At 38.2% G+C, this 13,684-nt stretch overlaps 1 protein-coding gene across 1 annotated transcript in view; it reads left to right on the top strand.

Annotated features, from left to right (window-relative positions):
* cep85l (centrosomal protein 85, like) overlaps positions 1–11,931 on the top strand; it is a 144,955-nt gene extending 133,024 nt beyond the window's left edge. The window contains exons 12-13 of the mRNA XM_039747638.1: positions 1–152; positions 6,838–11,931. The exon at positions 1–152 is cut by the window's left edge and continues 65 nt beyond it. Coding sequence (XP_039603572.1) covers positions 1–152; positions 6,838–7,001 — 316 coding nt within the window. The 3' untranslated portion in view covers positions 7,002–11,931. The remainder of the gene's footprint in view (positions 153–6,837) is intronic.
* Positions 11,932–13,684: the final 1,753 nt, after the last annotated feature.

The raw sequence follows: 13,684 nt of genomic DNA, 5'->3' as shown, positions 1-13,684 counted from the left end.
GAAGCAGCCCTGCAATGAAAATCTGCCATTAGCTGAAGAACTTTTAAAGGAAATGTCTTACTGCTTGGTTGACTTAAAAGCCTTGTGTAGCATACTTACAGAAAGAGCACAGGGAAAGGAGCCAAATCTTGTACTGTTGCTTGGCATTAGATGTAAGTATTTTTGCTCTTTTTTTAATATATATCTTAATTATTGTTCAAATGCTGAAATAGTATTTTTGAAAATAAATGCTAAAAATACACTGAAATTTACTGAAAGAAACCTGCATGAATATATATCCACCATAACCAAAATCCAGTAAGAATACAAATTGTACATACTTGTCAAACTCTGTTTCAAACGAATCACTTTCAGTGGAGTCCAGTACCCACCTATTCAGTTCAAACTGCTAATTGCACTCGGAATTCCATTTTTTGAATCTGTTGCTTTTAAATCTTGAGAATTAAATTTATTTTTAATAAGTTCATAATTCCACTTATGAGTCCAGGGTGCTATATTAAATATTATGGAAAAAAGTGAACTGAAAAACAAACTTAATTTTGAGACATACACAGAGAAACATCATTCAGTATATAGTATACAAAAATGTACATACTCTATATACAGGTGCATCTCACTAAATTGGAATATCATAGAAAACTTAATTTCAGTAATTCAATTCAAAAAGTGAAACTCATATTTTATATAGATTCATTACACACAGAGTGATATATTTCAAGCGTTTATTTCTTTTCATTTAATGAAAACCCAAAATTCAGTATCTCAGAAAATTAGAATATTGTGAAAAAGTTAAATATTATAGACTCATAGTGTCACACTCCACTCAGCTAAATAACCCAAAACACCTGCAAAGGTGTCCTGAGCCTTTAAATGGTCTCTCAGTCTGGTTCAGTAGGCCACACAATCATGGGGAAGACTACTTACCGACTTGACAGTTGTCCAGAAAACAGTCATCGACACCCTCCATAAGGGGGGTAAGCCACAAAATGTAATTGCTAAAGAATCTGGTTGATCACAGAGTGCTGTATTCAAGTATATTGATGTAAAGTTGAGTGGAAGGAGAAAATGAGGCAGAAAAAGGTGCACAAGCAACAGGGATAACCGCAGCCTGGAGAGGATTGTGAAGCACAGCCCATTCAACAATTTGTGGAGATTAACAAGGAGTGGACTGCAGCTGGAGTCAGTGCTTCAAGAGCCAACACACACAGGCTTATCTGGGACACGGGCTACAACTGTCGCATTCCTTGTGTCAAGCCACTCCTGAACCAGAGACAATATCAGAAGCGTCTTACCTGGGCTAAGGAAAAAATTGAATGGACTGTGGTCCAAAGTCCTCTTTCAGAAGAAAGTAAATTTTGCATATCATTTGGAAATCAAGGTCCCAGAATCTTAAGGAAGAGTGGAGAGGCACAGAATCCAAGTCGCTTGATGTCCAGTATGATGTTTTCAGTCAGTGATGATTTGGGGAGCTGTGTTATCTGCTGGTGTTGGTCCACTGTCTTTTATTAAGTCCAAAGTCAGTGTAGCCATCTACCAGGAAATTTAAGAGCACTTCATGCTTCCCTCTGCTGACAAGATTTATACAGATGCTGATTTCGTTTTCAGGCAGGACTTGGCTCCTAACCACACTGCGAAAAGTACCAATACCTGGTTTAACAACCAAGGTATCACTGTGCTTGATTGGCCAGCAAACTCACCTGACCTAAACCCCATAGAGAATCTATGGAGTATTGTGAACAGGAAGATGAGAGACACCAGACACAACAATGCAAACGAGCTGAAGGCGGCTATCAAAGCATCCTGGGCTTCCATAACACCTCAGCAGTGCCACAGACTGATCGCCTCCATGCTACGCCGCATTGGTGCAGTAATTCATGCAAAAGGAGCCCCGACCAAGTATCGAGTGCACACATGGACATACTTTTCAGTAGGCCAACATTTCTTTAAAGTAATTTTTTTTTTGTTGGTCTTATGTAATATTCTAATTTTCTGAGATAACTGAATTTTGAGTTTCATTACCTGTAGGCCATAATCAGCAAAATGAAAAGAAGAAAATGCTTGAAATATATCACTCTGTATGTAATGAATCTATATAATATTGAATTATCGAAATTTAACTTTTCGATGATATCCTAATTTATTGAAATGCACCTGTACAGGGTGTTTCATGCAAGTGTCACAAGTTAACCACAATCTGAACAAAATCATTCTGTGGCCAAAGGCTCATTGTTTAATTTGAAATGAAGAAGTGTAAAATTAGAACCATATGTCTGTGCACTCACTCTGAAGTACCATCATAGATACGAAGAAGAGGAATAGCAAAACAAAAACCACAGTTTAACAGATCAGAATTGGAATCACATTTGTTTGCCAAATATGCATGCATACAAAGATTTTGACTCCAGTTTTGATGACTCTCCAAGTATAAGTTACAAAATCTACAAACACTCAACTGTTACTCATGCCTGAGATATAAAAAACAAGACTCAGAATGTAAATATACACTGTATGTATGCAAGAAATATTGAAATAAACATTGAAAAACAAGTTTTAACAATATGTGAATAGTATTACATGACCCTGGCAGGCCCAGTGGGGGGTGCCCAGCCTGATTAAGCTGAATTAACCATTCGTGAGCTTAAAGGCCTGTGTGTGTGGGGTGGGGGTTCAATGGGAACTGTTCTAATGCCAGGGCCAATGAAAGAAGTTCAAAAAACTTGTGGCCTGGATGTGAAGGGTCGGTGATGATTATCCCTGCCTGTTTCATGACTCTGGAATACTACAGGTCCTGTAAGGTGGGCAAACCTGACTATTGAGGATTTATGAAACAACCTTGGCAGCTTCCTATGATGTGGTAATTGTATGATGTGTTTATTTTAGTGTACCACAGAGTTTCACTAATATTAGTAGGTAGATTGTTTCAGAGTCAGGGTGCCCTATAGCTAAAAGTTCTGCGTTCCACGGACGTTTTATTCAGCCTCATGATTTTAAGGAAGTCCATCTCTTGAGATCACGATTTGTGTCCTGGATTATAGGCAATAATAAGTTCTCTAAGATTTACGATTTAAGAAGGAGGATTGTAAAATTGGCTGTAAACTTAACTGGAAGTCAGTTATGTGATTTAAGAACCAAAATTATATGGTTGTAATTCTAAGTCTGCTAATGGTCGTTGCTGCCATGTTTTGATTTAATTGTCAATCAGTAATTGAACAGTTCAGATAACTTTAACCTAAAGTGTTAGAGCAGTCTGTTCTGCTTGAGATGAATGATTGAATGAGAATTTCAAGGTAGTGCAGCCCACAGAACCACTGTAATTGTGTATTATTTCTGAACGGGAGAAAGCTAGTTTTTAAAAACGCAAATGTGAAGACTGAAAGTCAAACATTTGTCAATCATAACATCTAAATTTTGGATTGATTTGGGTAAATTAAAATTCAAGATTTCTGGTTTGAGTTTTCACTATTGCCTTACTGTTCATATAGTTGCCAACAGCCTAAACCAACTTCTGTTTAGCACAAGCAAATATCATTCACTATTTTTCCACAATAAAGCAATTCGTTTTATAATACATTTCATACATTCAGTGTAATGCAGATTGCTGTACAAAAGTATAATGTAGTTTTATAAAGAAAAAGCAAAATTTAAAGCAAAACTGGTTCTGGATAACCTAATAGTATACTTACTTTATTGAAGTAAAAATACCTACAGTACATGGGTTGCCAATTAGGTTCCCGGGCTGTTTTGTCATTTGGGGGGTGCGGCAGCGCGCTGTATCAGGGCATACTCCCCAACGTGACCTGATTACTTAAAAAACAGATATGTGTCACTGCAGAAGCTTATGTAAAGTACTGCATTATTTTGCTTAAGTATTACCTTTTTAAGACGGTGCCTACTGCTGTGTAAAATTGTGCACTCGTTTGGTGATTGCTAGAGAGGAAGAAGTTAAGTTCTTGCATAGCATGCAATCAAGTAAAAACAGCTGAATAAAAGTTACAGGTACAGTGCATCCGGAAAGTATTCACAGCGTATCACTTTTTCCACATTTTGTTATGTCACAGCCTTATTCCAAAATGGATTAAATTCATTTCTTTCCTCAGAATTCTACACACAACACCCCATAATGACAACATGAAAAAGTTTACTTGAGGTTTTTGCAAATTTATTAAAAATAAAAAAAACTGAGAAAGCACATGTACATAAGTATTCACAGCCTTTGCCATGACGCTCAAAATTGAGCTCAGGTGCATCCTGTTTCCCCTGATCATCCTTGAGATGTTTCTGCAGCTTAACTGGAGTCCACCTGTGGTACATTCAGTTGATTGGACATGATTTGGAAAGGCACACACCTGTCTATATACGGTCCCACAGTTGACAGTTCATTTCAGAGCACAAACCAAGCATGAAGTCAAAGGAATTGTCTGTAGACCTCCAAGACAGGATTGTCTTGAGGCACAAATCTGGGGAAGGTTACAGAAAAATTTCTGCTGCTTTGGAGGTCCCAATGAGCACAGTGGCCTCCATCATCTGTAAGTGGAAGAAGTTTGAAACCACCAGGACTCTTCCTAGAGCTGGCCAGTCATCTAAACTGAGCGATCGGAGGAGGAGAGCCTTAGTCAGGGAGGTGACCAAGAACCCAATAGTCACTCTGTCAGAGGTCCTCTGTGGAGAGAGGAGAACCTTCCAGAAGGACAACCATTTCTGCAGCAATCCACCAATCAAGCCTGTATGGTAGAGTGGCCAGATGGAAGCCACTCCTTAGTAAAAGGCACATGGCAGCCCGCCTGGAGTTTGCCAAAAGGCACCTGAAGGACTCTCAGACCATGAGAAACAAAATTCTTGAACTCTTTGGTGTGAATGCCAGGCGTCACATTTAGAGGAAACCAGGCACTGCTCATCGCCAGGCCAATACCATCCCTACAGGGAAGCATGGTGGTGGCAGCATCATGCTGTGGGGATGTTTTTCAGCGGCAGGAATTGGGAGACTAGTCAGGATAAAGGGAAAGATGACTGCAGCAATGTACAGACACATCCTGGATAAAAACCTGCTCCAGAGCGCTCTTGACCTCGGACTGGGTCAACGGTTCATCTTTCAGCAGGACAACGACCCTAAGCACACAGCCAAGATATCAAAGGAGTGGCTTCAGGACAACTCTGTGAATGTCCTTGAGTGGCCCAGCCAGAGCCCAGACTTGAATCCGATTGAACATCTCTGGAGAGATCTTAAAATGGCTGTGCACCGACGCTTCCCATCCAACCTGATGGAGCTTGAGAGGTGATGTAAAGAGGAATGGGCGAAACTGGCCAAGGATAGGTGTGCCAAGCTTGTGGCATCATATTCACTTATGTACATGTGATTTCTCAGTTTTTTATTTTTAATAAATGTGAAAAAACCTCAAGTAAACTTTTTTCACATTGTCATTATGGGGTGTTGTGTCTAGAATTCTGAGGAAAAAAATGAATTTAATCCATTTTGGAATAAGGCTGTAACATACAAAATGTGGAAAAAGTGATGCGCTGTGAATACTTTCCAGATGCACTGTATACATTCAGTCCTGCATGTGCTAAGGCATACATTTATTCACCCAGTTTAAGGTCTCAAGGAAAATTAAGTGTAAGGCATGAAGCAAACATGGTATGTTGGTCCATTGCAGGGCACAGTTGCATAGCCACACAGAAAAGAGTGTGCTGCCTGCAGTCCACTAACGCCGGGCATGCACTGTGCAATTTTAAGCCCAAGTTCTACTTCCCATTCCATCTCATTTTCAAACTGTTAGATTGTTAATTTTTGCACATTTTCATTCCTCTAATTAAAATCTATTGGTTCATGGTTTGTTGTGACATCCAATTTTTTTCCTCCATGTTTCTCTGTCAGTCATCTGAAATTTCAGATTGGAAAGAATGTGAAGACTTAGCCATCCTATAAAGCTGCATACTGTATCTTTAATACTAAATACAAATATATGTATTAAGGGATAAATGTATTCTTAAGATACACTTTTTGTATTATGATTGCTATAATTAAAAACATATCATAAAACTCCTACTATCGCAATTATAGTTACCTTAAGTAACTTACAAATTGACACTTTTGTACTTTTGACTTAACATTTTGGTGCAGTACTCACAATTATATAGAAGTAAACATTTTAACGGTTGCTTAGTTCAACTTTGAAAGCCATGGCTTTTGCTTCACTTTTGTGCATGAGAGGAATTTCATGGAGTGGTTTACGTGACAATATATATATATTTTTTTTTACCAGAATGCAGTTGACATTTCTGATTTTTTTTTTTTTTTCCCTGAACATTTTGATGTTGCTTACTGCCGTTCAAGCTGGGTATCATTGTTAGCCCCTTTTATCTGGAGCTTTGTCGTCTCCGTTCTACCTAAGCACACGAGATTAAAAGATTTGTCAGCCATCTCTAGATGGTAGAGTAAAGTTCATTATTAAGTGGAGTATCCCTTTAAGATACAAATGTTCTTTTTGAATAAAAGGGTCTGTCACTTCCTATGCAGATGTAATGCATACGTGTCTCCTTTTTGCACCCACATGTAGACACATCTGGATAACAGCAGCTAATCTTGTTGATTAACACACTTTCATTCTACTCTGCACACTCCACAGCCTATAAGCCTAATATAATTTACCATTTGTAATAACGTAACTTAACCGCTTACATTATTCCATGCAATTCATTTAGCATGAGTATGGCCAGTTAGAAATATTAGCTTTCCTTCTAATACAAACCAGTGCATTGTTTGCTGTTAAATCAATATTGTAATATTTCTGTGTGTGGTATTTTCTTAAATAACATGTTCTTGATTTGTTTTTTTATCAGCAATGAATTATCCAGGTGAAGAACATGAAAACCTCCACAGTGAGAGCAGTCTTTCTGCAAAGCTCCTCGAGGTGTCTCAGTTACGGAAGGACATTGACAAATTGAGGACTATGGTGTCAGACCGCTATGCTCAGGACATGGGAGACAGCTGCATCACTCAGTGACATCTTGTTGCCTATTTGCAATAATGAACTGTGATACTTTTTTAATGCTGCTTTTTCACGCTTCCCTGCATTTTTATTACAGAGCCATATTTGAAAATTTCAACTTGCAAACCAATTTAAAAGCAGAAAAAAGTGGTTTTTTTTTGCTGAAATGACATAAAAAACAAAAAGAACAGTATTTTTTTTTTTTTTTGCAAGTCAGATTTATTGGGGTAGGCGTTATTCTGAATGTAGGAACAAACTGTGAAAATAGTTTACATTGTGTTATTTTCCATCAGTATTTGCAAACCTTTTCATGTATTATTTATGAGAGCATTTACAGTTGGCCGCTGTCTTACCAAGACCCCCTTAACCTTTAATTGCTAATGGTACCGTACACCTGTAGAAGCTGTAGTGTCGCACTATCCTCTGATACGTCTCCCTCGTTTGATTAGTGTAGTGCTGCTTCCTTCTTTCCCTCAGCTTGTTTGAATGTCATCCCGAGTTCTTCCCAAACCGCACAAGGTCCTTCCTGCTCCAGTTTTCATTACATACATTACAGCACCACACCTCAGTGAACATAGGAATTCCAGTTCCCACTAATTAGTCTAAAACACACAAATATTTAGTCCATTTTAAATTGAGAATTTCTCTTACTTTACTGAATTGCCCCTCTTTCCTAATGCTGACCCTGTGGACGCTCTTCTGCCCATTTATAAAGCAGAGTGTGCCACACCAGTTTCGGTTTTATTTTCACTTAGTGTGGTAGGCCATAAGAAATTTCTTCTTTGCAGCAGAGGTTGGTTTTGAGTTGCCAAGGCCCATTTCACCTTAAAGAAAGATGGACAATTCAGTATAAAATAGGAAGTTGTTTTCAAGTAGAGAGACATTTTCAATGTTTTATGTTGTAATGCTCATTGGTTTTCAGCTCTGCAGGACAGGCTGACGACGTCTCTCAATTACACGGTGGACTGAGGAGTAGTTGCTGGTCCTGGAATCACCTTTGGTTTCTGTGGCCAAGTTTTTAGCAATGTCCACTGCATGTTTTTTTTTTTTTTGGTTTTCAGATTGGACATGTAAAGCATCTGTTTGTTGTTTTTAGTTTTTATTTTATTTTAGCAATATCCAAACCACATCCAAAAGACATTTGAAATGCCTTTAGTTTCACAACTTGTCCATCCTCCTATACTTTTACTGATCCTCATAACTTAACATTTCAAGCAAACAGTCTAAAGATTTAGTGTAAATTTTACTTTGTTTTATTTATATATGTTGATATTTTCAGCAGTCAGGAAAACAAAACTGTTGTCTGTTCTGGTTGGTAGAAATGAATGAATGAGTGCATGTAAAATTTCTTTGTTATTCTTAAAACTTACTGTATGGGAGATGAATTCTTACAACAGAAAAAAAAAACAATGTTGATTAATGCTTTATGATTTTTAAATTATTTACATGCAAGAATTGGGGGGGTGAAATGGTGGCACAGTAGTTAGCACTACTACCTCATGGATCCATCCTCCAGGGTTTGAATCCTACACAGTCAGTGTTTGACTTGGGTTTCCATGTTCTCTCTGTGTTTGTGTGGATATTCTGTAGGTACTTTTCTTCCACATCACCAAAGACCTAATTGTGTTAGGTTAATCAACAATTCCAAACTGGTCCCAGTGGAAGTGGGCCCTGGGATGGACTGGCATACTGTCCAGTCCAGGGTGGATATACTGCCCTGTGCTTGGTGGCCCACAGCTCCGTACTGGATTACGAGGGTTGAAAAATGGTGTGCTATTTTAGGTCCTCTACACAAGGAGATCAGCATGGTGCACTAAAGAGAGGTTAGTACACAGTATTTTAGAGAGTGTACAAGTTGCCTTGATTGAACTGGGGAAATTCTTAAAGGCTACTTCAGTATTTGATTTGCTGAATGAAGCCGTATTATTACAACATCTCTCTAGGCATACAACACCACAGCACCCGGCCTAACACAGGGGGGATGAAAGCCTCAGAAGTTAACAAATGCATCCACTTTGACCTGGGGATGGCTCTCCATGTTCATTCAAATCTTAATAGCCCATGTATGTTAAATCAGCTTATACAAAGTGTTTTCACAAAAATGTAGTCCATTTTTTATGACTGTTTTCTTGTCACTCGTTGATGGCAGTTTTAGTATTTAAGCCTTTCTTTTTTCAGCGATGCTCATTTGTAGGTTTATTTATTTATTTATTTTTAAACATTAAGAGTAGCAAGCTGACATTTATACCATCACTAGTGGGGCTACCTATCTAAGACTGAAAATCTAAGTAATAAATGTAGGCCTCGGTGTTTACCCTTGCAGCACACCATTCAATGCGCAAGTCTCTGTGATATGCCATTTTGTATGGGATTTGTAACAGCAGTGTTAATATTTGTGATGCACCATCTATTGGAATGACAAATGCGATGTACTTTTACTGCTATAAATGTTTATGATTTATACAGACACTTATCCTTTTATTAAGGTGGACTATTATGTGTCTGCAAAAGCAACAGTGACAAAGTCTTCTTCAGTGACACTCGTAGAAGCTCTAGAACACGCCTATAATGATCTGGCAGATAAAAGATAAAAAACTAGGGAGGCAGGGGAAACTCTCACACCTGTAGCTGCAGCAAGGCCCCGGATTACTTGTGGGCGCAAACTGTCAAATGAGAAGGAATTCCTACGCTGTAGAGAGGGAGATTTTTAACTGCTGCCATTTGAAAGCCTAGATTTATCCAGTGACAGGACATTTGTCATGCAGTGCTACGGCTTGCATTAAATGACAGAGAGATTCCTAATTAACATTAACTATGGAGTTTCAGGGACTTTTGCATTTTTAGAAAGTGTCAAGGATGGAATAGCCATAGAGGCAGAGGCAGCACTCATCAAAGTACGTTTGTGTTGTGATTGCCTAGATAGCATTTGGCTTGAAAGATAAGAGATCCCCATCATTGTTAAAGCATACTCTGAAATGTCAAGGTGCTGAGGAATTTATTCAAATCTACAGCAGTCCTGGTAAGCATATGCAGCTAAGATGGATGGTAGTAGCCAATGCAAATACATTTTGCATTTATTCTCTAACATGAGCACTGTTAACATTAGTTATAATTGACTTGGAGTGCTAATACAATAACATTAATGTTGGATCCCTTCAGTAATCAAGATAGTTAATGTGGCTAAAGCATCTCCAGACACTACACTTACAGCAAATCCTTTACTCTCAGCAGTCATCATACGGCCTCATAGCATCTTTCTCTCAGACCACAGCTTTATGTGGTCATGAGTATACCCCCCCGTATACCCCCATACTGCAGATCACGATTTGTTTAACCATGGACTTTTACTACTTCAAGCTGAATATATTGTCAAGTTGTACAACCTTCGTTTCGCAATTGGACGGGTTCATCCTGAAGCCCAGTCCATCCCAGGGCACCCATGCACTCCCAATCACACTCACTCACACCATTTTTTAGAACACTGAGGACTTGAAGATGTGGGACAAAATCAGAGAGAACACAAAGAGAACATGCAAACCCCACACATACAGGTGACTGGGCAGGAACGCTAAACATGTCTCTTCTCTCTGCTACCTCATGAAATGTGAAATCTTTTTTTTTCCATTTTATTGATGATCATTTTATTTAATTAAGGTGTGGTAAAGAGCTTTGATGCCACCCCTTTAAAATTAAGGAATTGTTCTTTTTTTGGTAAAGATTGCAAAAGTATTATGTCATGTTGTGCTATCCGTGACTGCTGATATTATTATGGCTTCCTTGCACCTTAAAATGATCAGCCTGATATTAAATTACTAGATAAATAAAAACATTAACTTCCTCATTACCTGAATTTGATTTAGTTTAATTCAGGTTGAACATTAATTTGACATTTATAGTACATTGGCATAAAATGCCAATATCTTGCTTGGAATAATCCCATTCAGTAAAGTGCAGTGCACATTATCCCATTTCTCAGCATTTCTCCAAACTTGTGCAGTGTTTCTGAAAGAAAGATTACCTTTCCTAGCTTAAAGGTAAAGAATCTGGTCAACATTGATTTTTCAAGTACGGCTAGATCTTTTAGGTTTTCCTGTTTCTCTGAATTCATTTTCACTTCAGCGGCATATGGAAAACTTTGTTTGATAAAAGCTTTTGCTTATACGGATTTGTTAAGAATAATTTCATTATATCAACTGTCTACAAGTTTAAAGTAATGTGATGTAGCCAGCCTTCTTCAAAGGTGACAGAAATGTAAAATTCCCCACTTTACAATCTAAAAGAACTCCGTTGAAATCTTTTAACAAAAGCAGTCCATGTAATAATGCGCTTTTCATTATCAAAGGTGCGCTAATTGTATTTTGATGGATCTTGCTCATTTGTTTATTATCTTCTGTCAGTAATGCTGTGCTCTGCATCAAAAGTAACCCTCATCTCTGTCTACATGAGCATACAGGCTCAAAGAACACTTAAAAATGGAAAGTGTTTGAGCGGAAAGTCAAAAAGCAGACACGTCATCAGATATACGCAGCATGCGTCACTGCCGTGAGTCTATTTAACCATTTTAAACCGAACCAGTATGACAGTGATTGTCCTTTAATGCCAATTGTACATGTCAGCATGTATGTATTCTTCAGCAGTCTTTAAACTGTGCATCTAGGCAGCAACTTCCAATGAATACATTTCTAAGCACTGTTTTGCAAAAAAAGGGTTTGATGTATTTAATTTCTATTAAAATGGGCTTATTGTGATCAAATTTGTATTAAACAAAGGGGTTCTCGTAATAAATCTCGTAATGGGTTAAGAACAATTGTTGGAGGCTACCGGTTGGCCTCTTATTTTTTTTTTACTTTTTTGTACCATTTTAAACCTTTTAGTTTTACAGCTAGATTTTATAAACACCAAAGTTCTATTTATTAAAAAAAATAAATTAGTATTTTTCCATGAACTATTGTGTGCATTTTCTGTTTAACAAGATAAAACTCTTCTATGCGATTATAGGTGGAAAATACTTCTGCCCGAGTCCTCTCTTTCACTTCTTTACTTATCGTATGTAGTTTGGAGAAGAGCAGGCAGTTATTTTAATAAATGAATTGGCTCAGCTCTGCAGTTCAAAGAGTCTCGGGTGATGTAAGCAAGGTAAGAGCTCTGGCTGTGTTTGTAGAGATGCACTGTGCCCTTTACGTTGTGAACTCGCTGTGTTTATTTTCACTGTTCTTTAAATATGCTTAATGTACAATGTGTGAGGAGTCTGTGTTTCACTTTCCAGCCAGGACGCGAGAAACGTGAAGAAATCTATGCAATTTATGAACACAATCCACAAAATTCAACATTAAAACATTCTGACTTTGTCTTTTGTGGTTCAGAAGTGGCAACAGACTTATTTTCATCAAATAACCCAAGCATGCTTGATGGAGTAAGTCAAAAAATAAAATTTATTCATAACATAAAGGTAATAGAAAGTGGAATGTGTATGTGTATATATATATATGTGTACAGATATACAGACAAAGGACAATAACAAACACCACAGAATTGTAATAGCTTACTTGACGGTTTTCTCTCCTGTAGAAAAAGGCACATACCTTATGAATTCTGATCTTTCATGTGGTTATAAAGGGTAAGTTCACTATCTAGTTATTATGTTTGTAGGGTGCACATGTTAAAGTTCATTTGCCCACTGCTTGTCTGCATGGGCTTACCCCCTCGCGCACAGTGCGTCTGTGTATGTGTGTGATTATGAGAGAGATGCTGCTCTGAATTTTCCAATTTTATGAAGAGAAGTTTACAATAGCAAAAACTTTCACAAATGTTATTACTTTTCAGTTAGTGTTATCAACACCATAACACATTAGCTGGCTTTACAATTATTGGTTCTTGGAATAAAAGTAGGTGTACGCATGGTTTGCTGTAGGCCATTCTTTGTCACTTCTGGGATGGCTTTCTCCAGCACATGTAAAAGGAAGTTAAGTGCGATTTTCTTCCTTTGTTCAGCAGCTCTTCTTCTCCTGCTCTGGTTGCAGAGAGTACTACAGTTTTCCCTTCAAGGTTTTACACACGGTGTTCTCTTAGCTAACATAAAAGTTTACATCTGCTGGGTAGTTCAGTCAGGTCCTGGCATTAGCAAAAATTGTGATATTAATCTTGGTGTCCTCCTTGCTTGTGCCACTTGCTTTTCTTTAGGAAGGGTTGGCACCCTTATCTAACTCCAATACAGACCACTCTTCCAGTGCAGCATCAGGTTGTGCTTCAGTGTAAAAGGGGTCACTCTAGCCCTTCCACAACATCTGCTGTGGAGAGCAAAAGTTATGTCCATGCTCAGAGCATCGAGCATGCTGAGAGAACACAGATCAGGTGTTTGCAAAGGTTTTTAAAGAAAGAAGACGTTTTGCATCTGGTTTCTTGGGTGTGCATAAGCTAACATTTTTGGTTTACAATTGGTGCAAAGTGTTGCCCATTGTCAACTTCCAGGCCTTTTCCCTTGAAGTGTTTAGAGGGTTCATCAGGATGTATTGGTGGGTGTCGCTTTATGACTGATTATTTTATTAGATAAGGCTGAGAGACTGCTCTTCAGAGGGGCCGTGTGGAGACCAAACTGACTCTCCTGCTGGAATTAGGAGGGTCTGGGAGTCTGCTCTTTAGCAAAGTCTTGTGTGCCAAAGCATACCAAAGTGGGTAGTACCAGTCTGTCCCACAGTTGT

Source organism: Polypterus senegalus, chromosome 3, assembly GCF_016835505.1.
Source record: "Polypterus senegalus isolate Bchr_013 chromosome 3, ASM1683550v1, whole genome shotgun sequence".
NCBI classification, from domain to species: Eukaryota; Metazoa; Chordata; class Cladistia; order Polypteriformes; family Polypteridae; genus Polypterus; species Polypterus senegalus.
The sequence above is the reverse complement of the archived record's forward strand: the minus strand, read 5'-3'. Positions and strand labels throughout refer to the sequence as shown.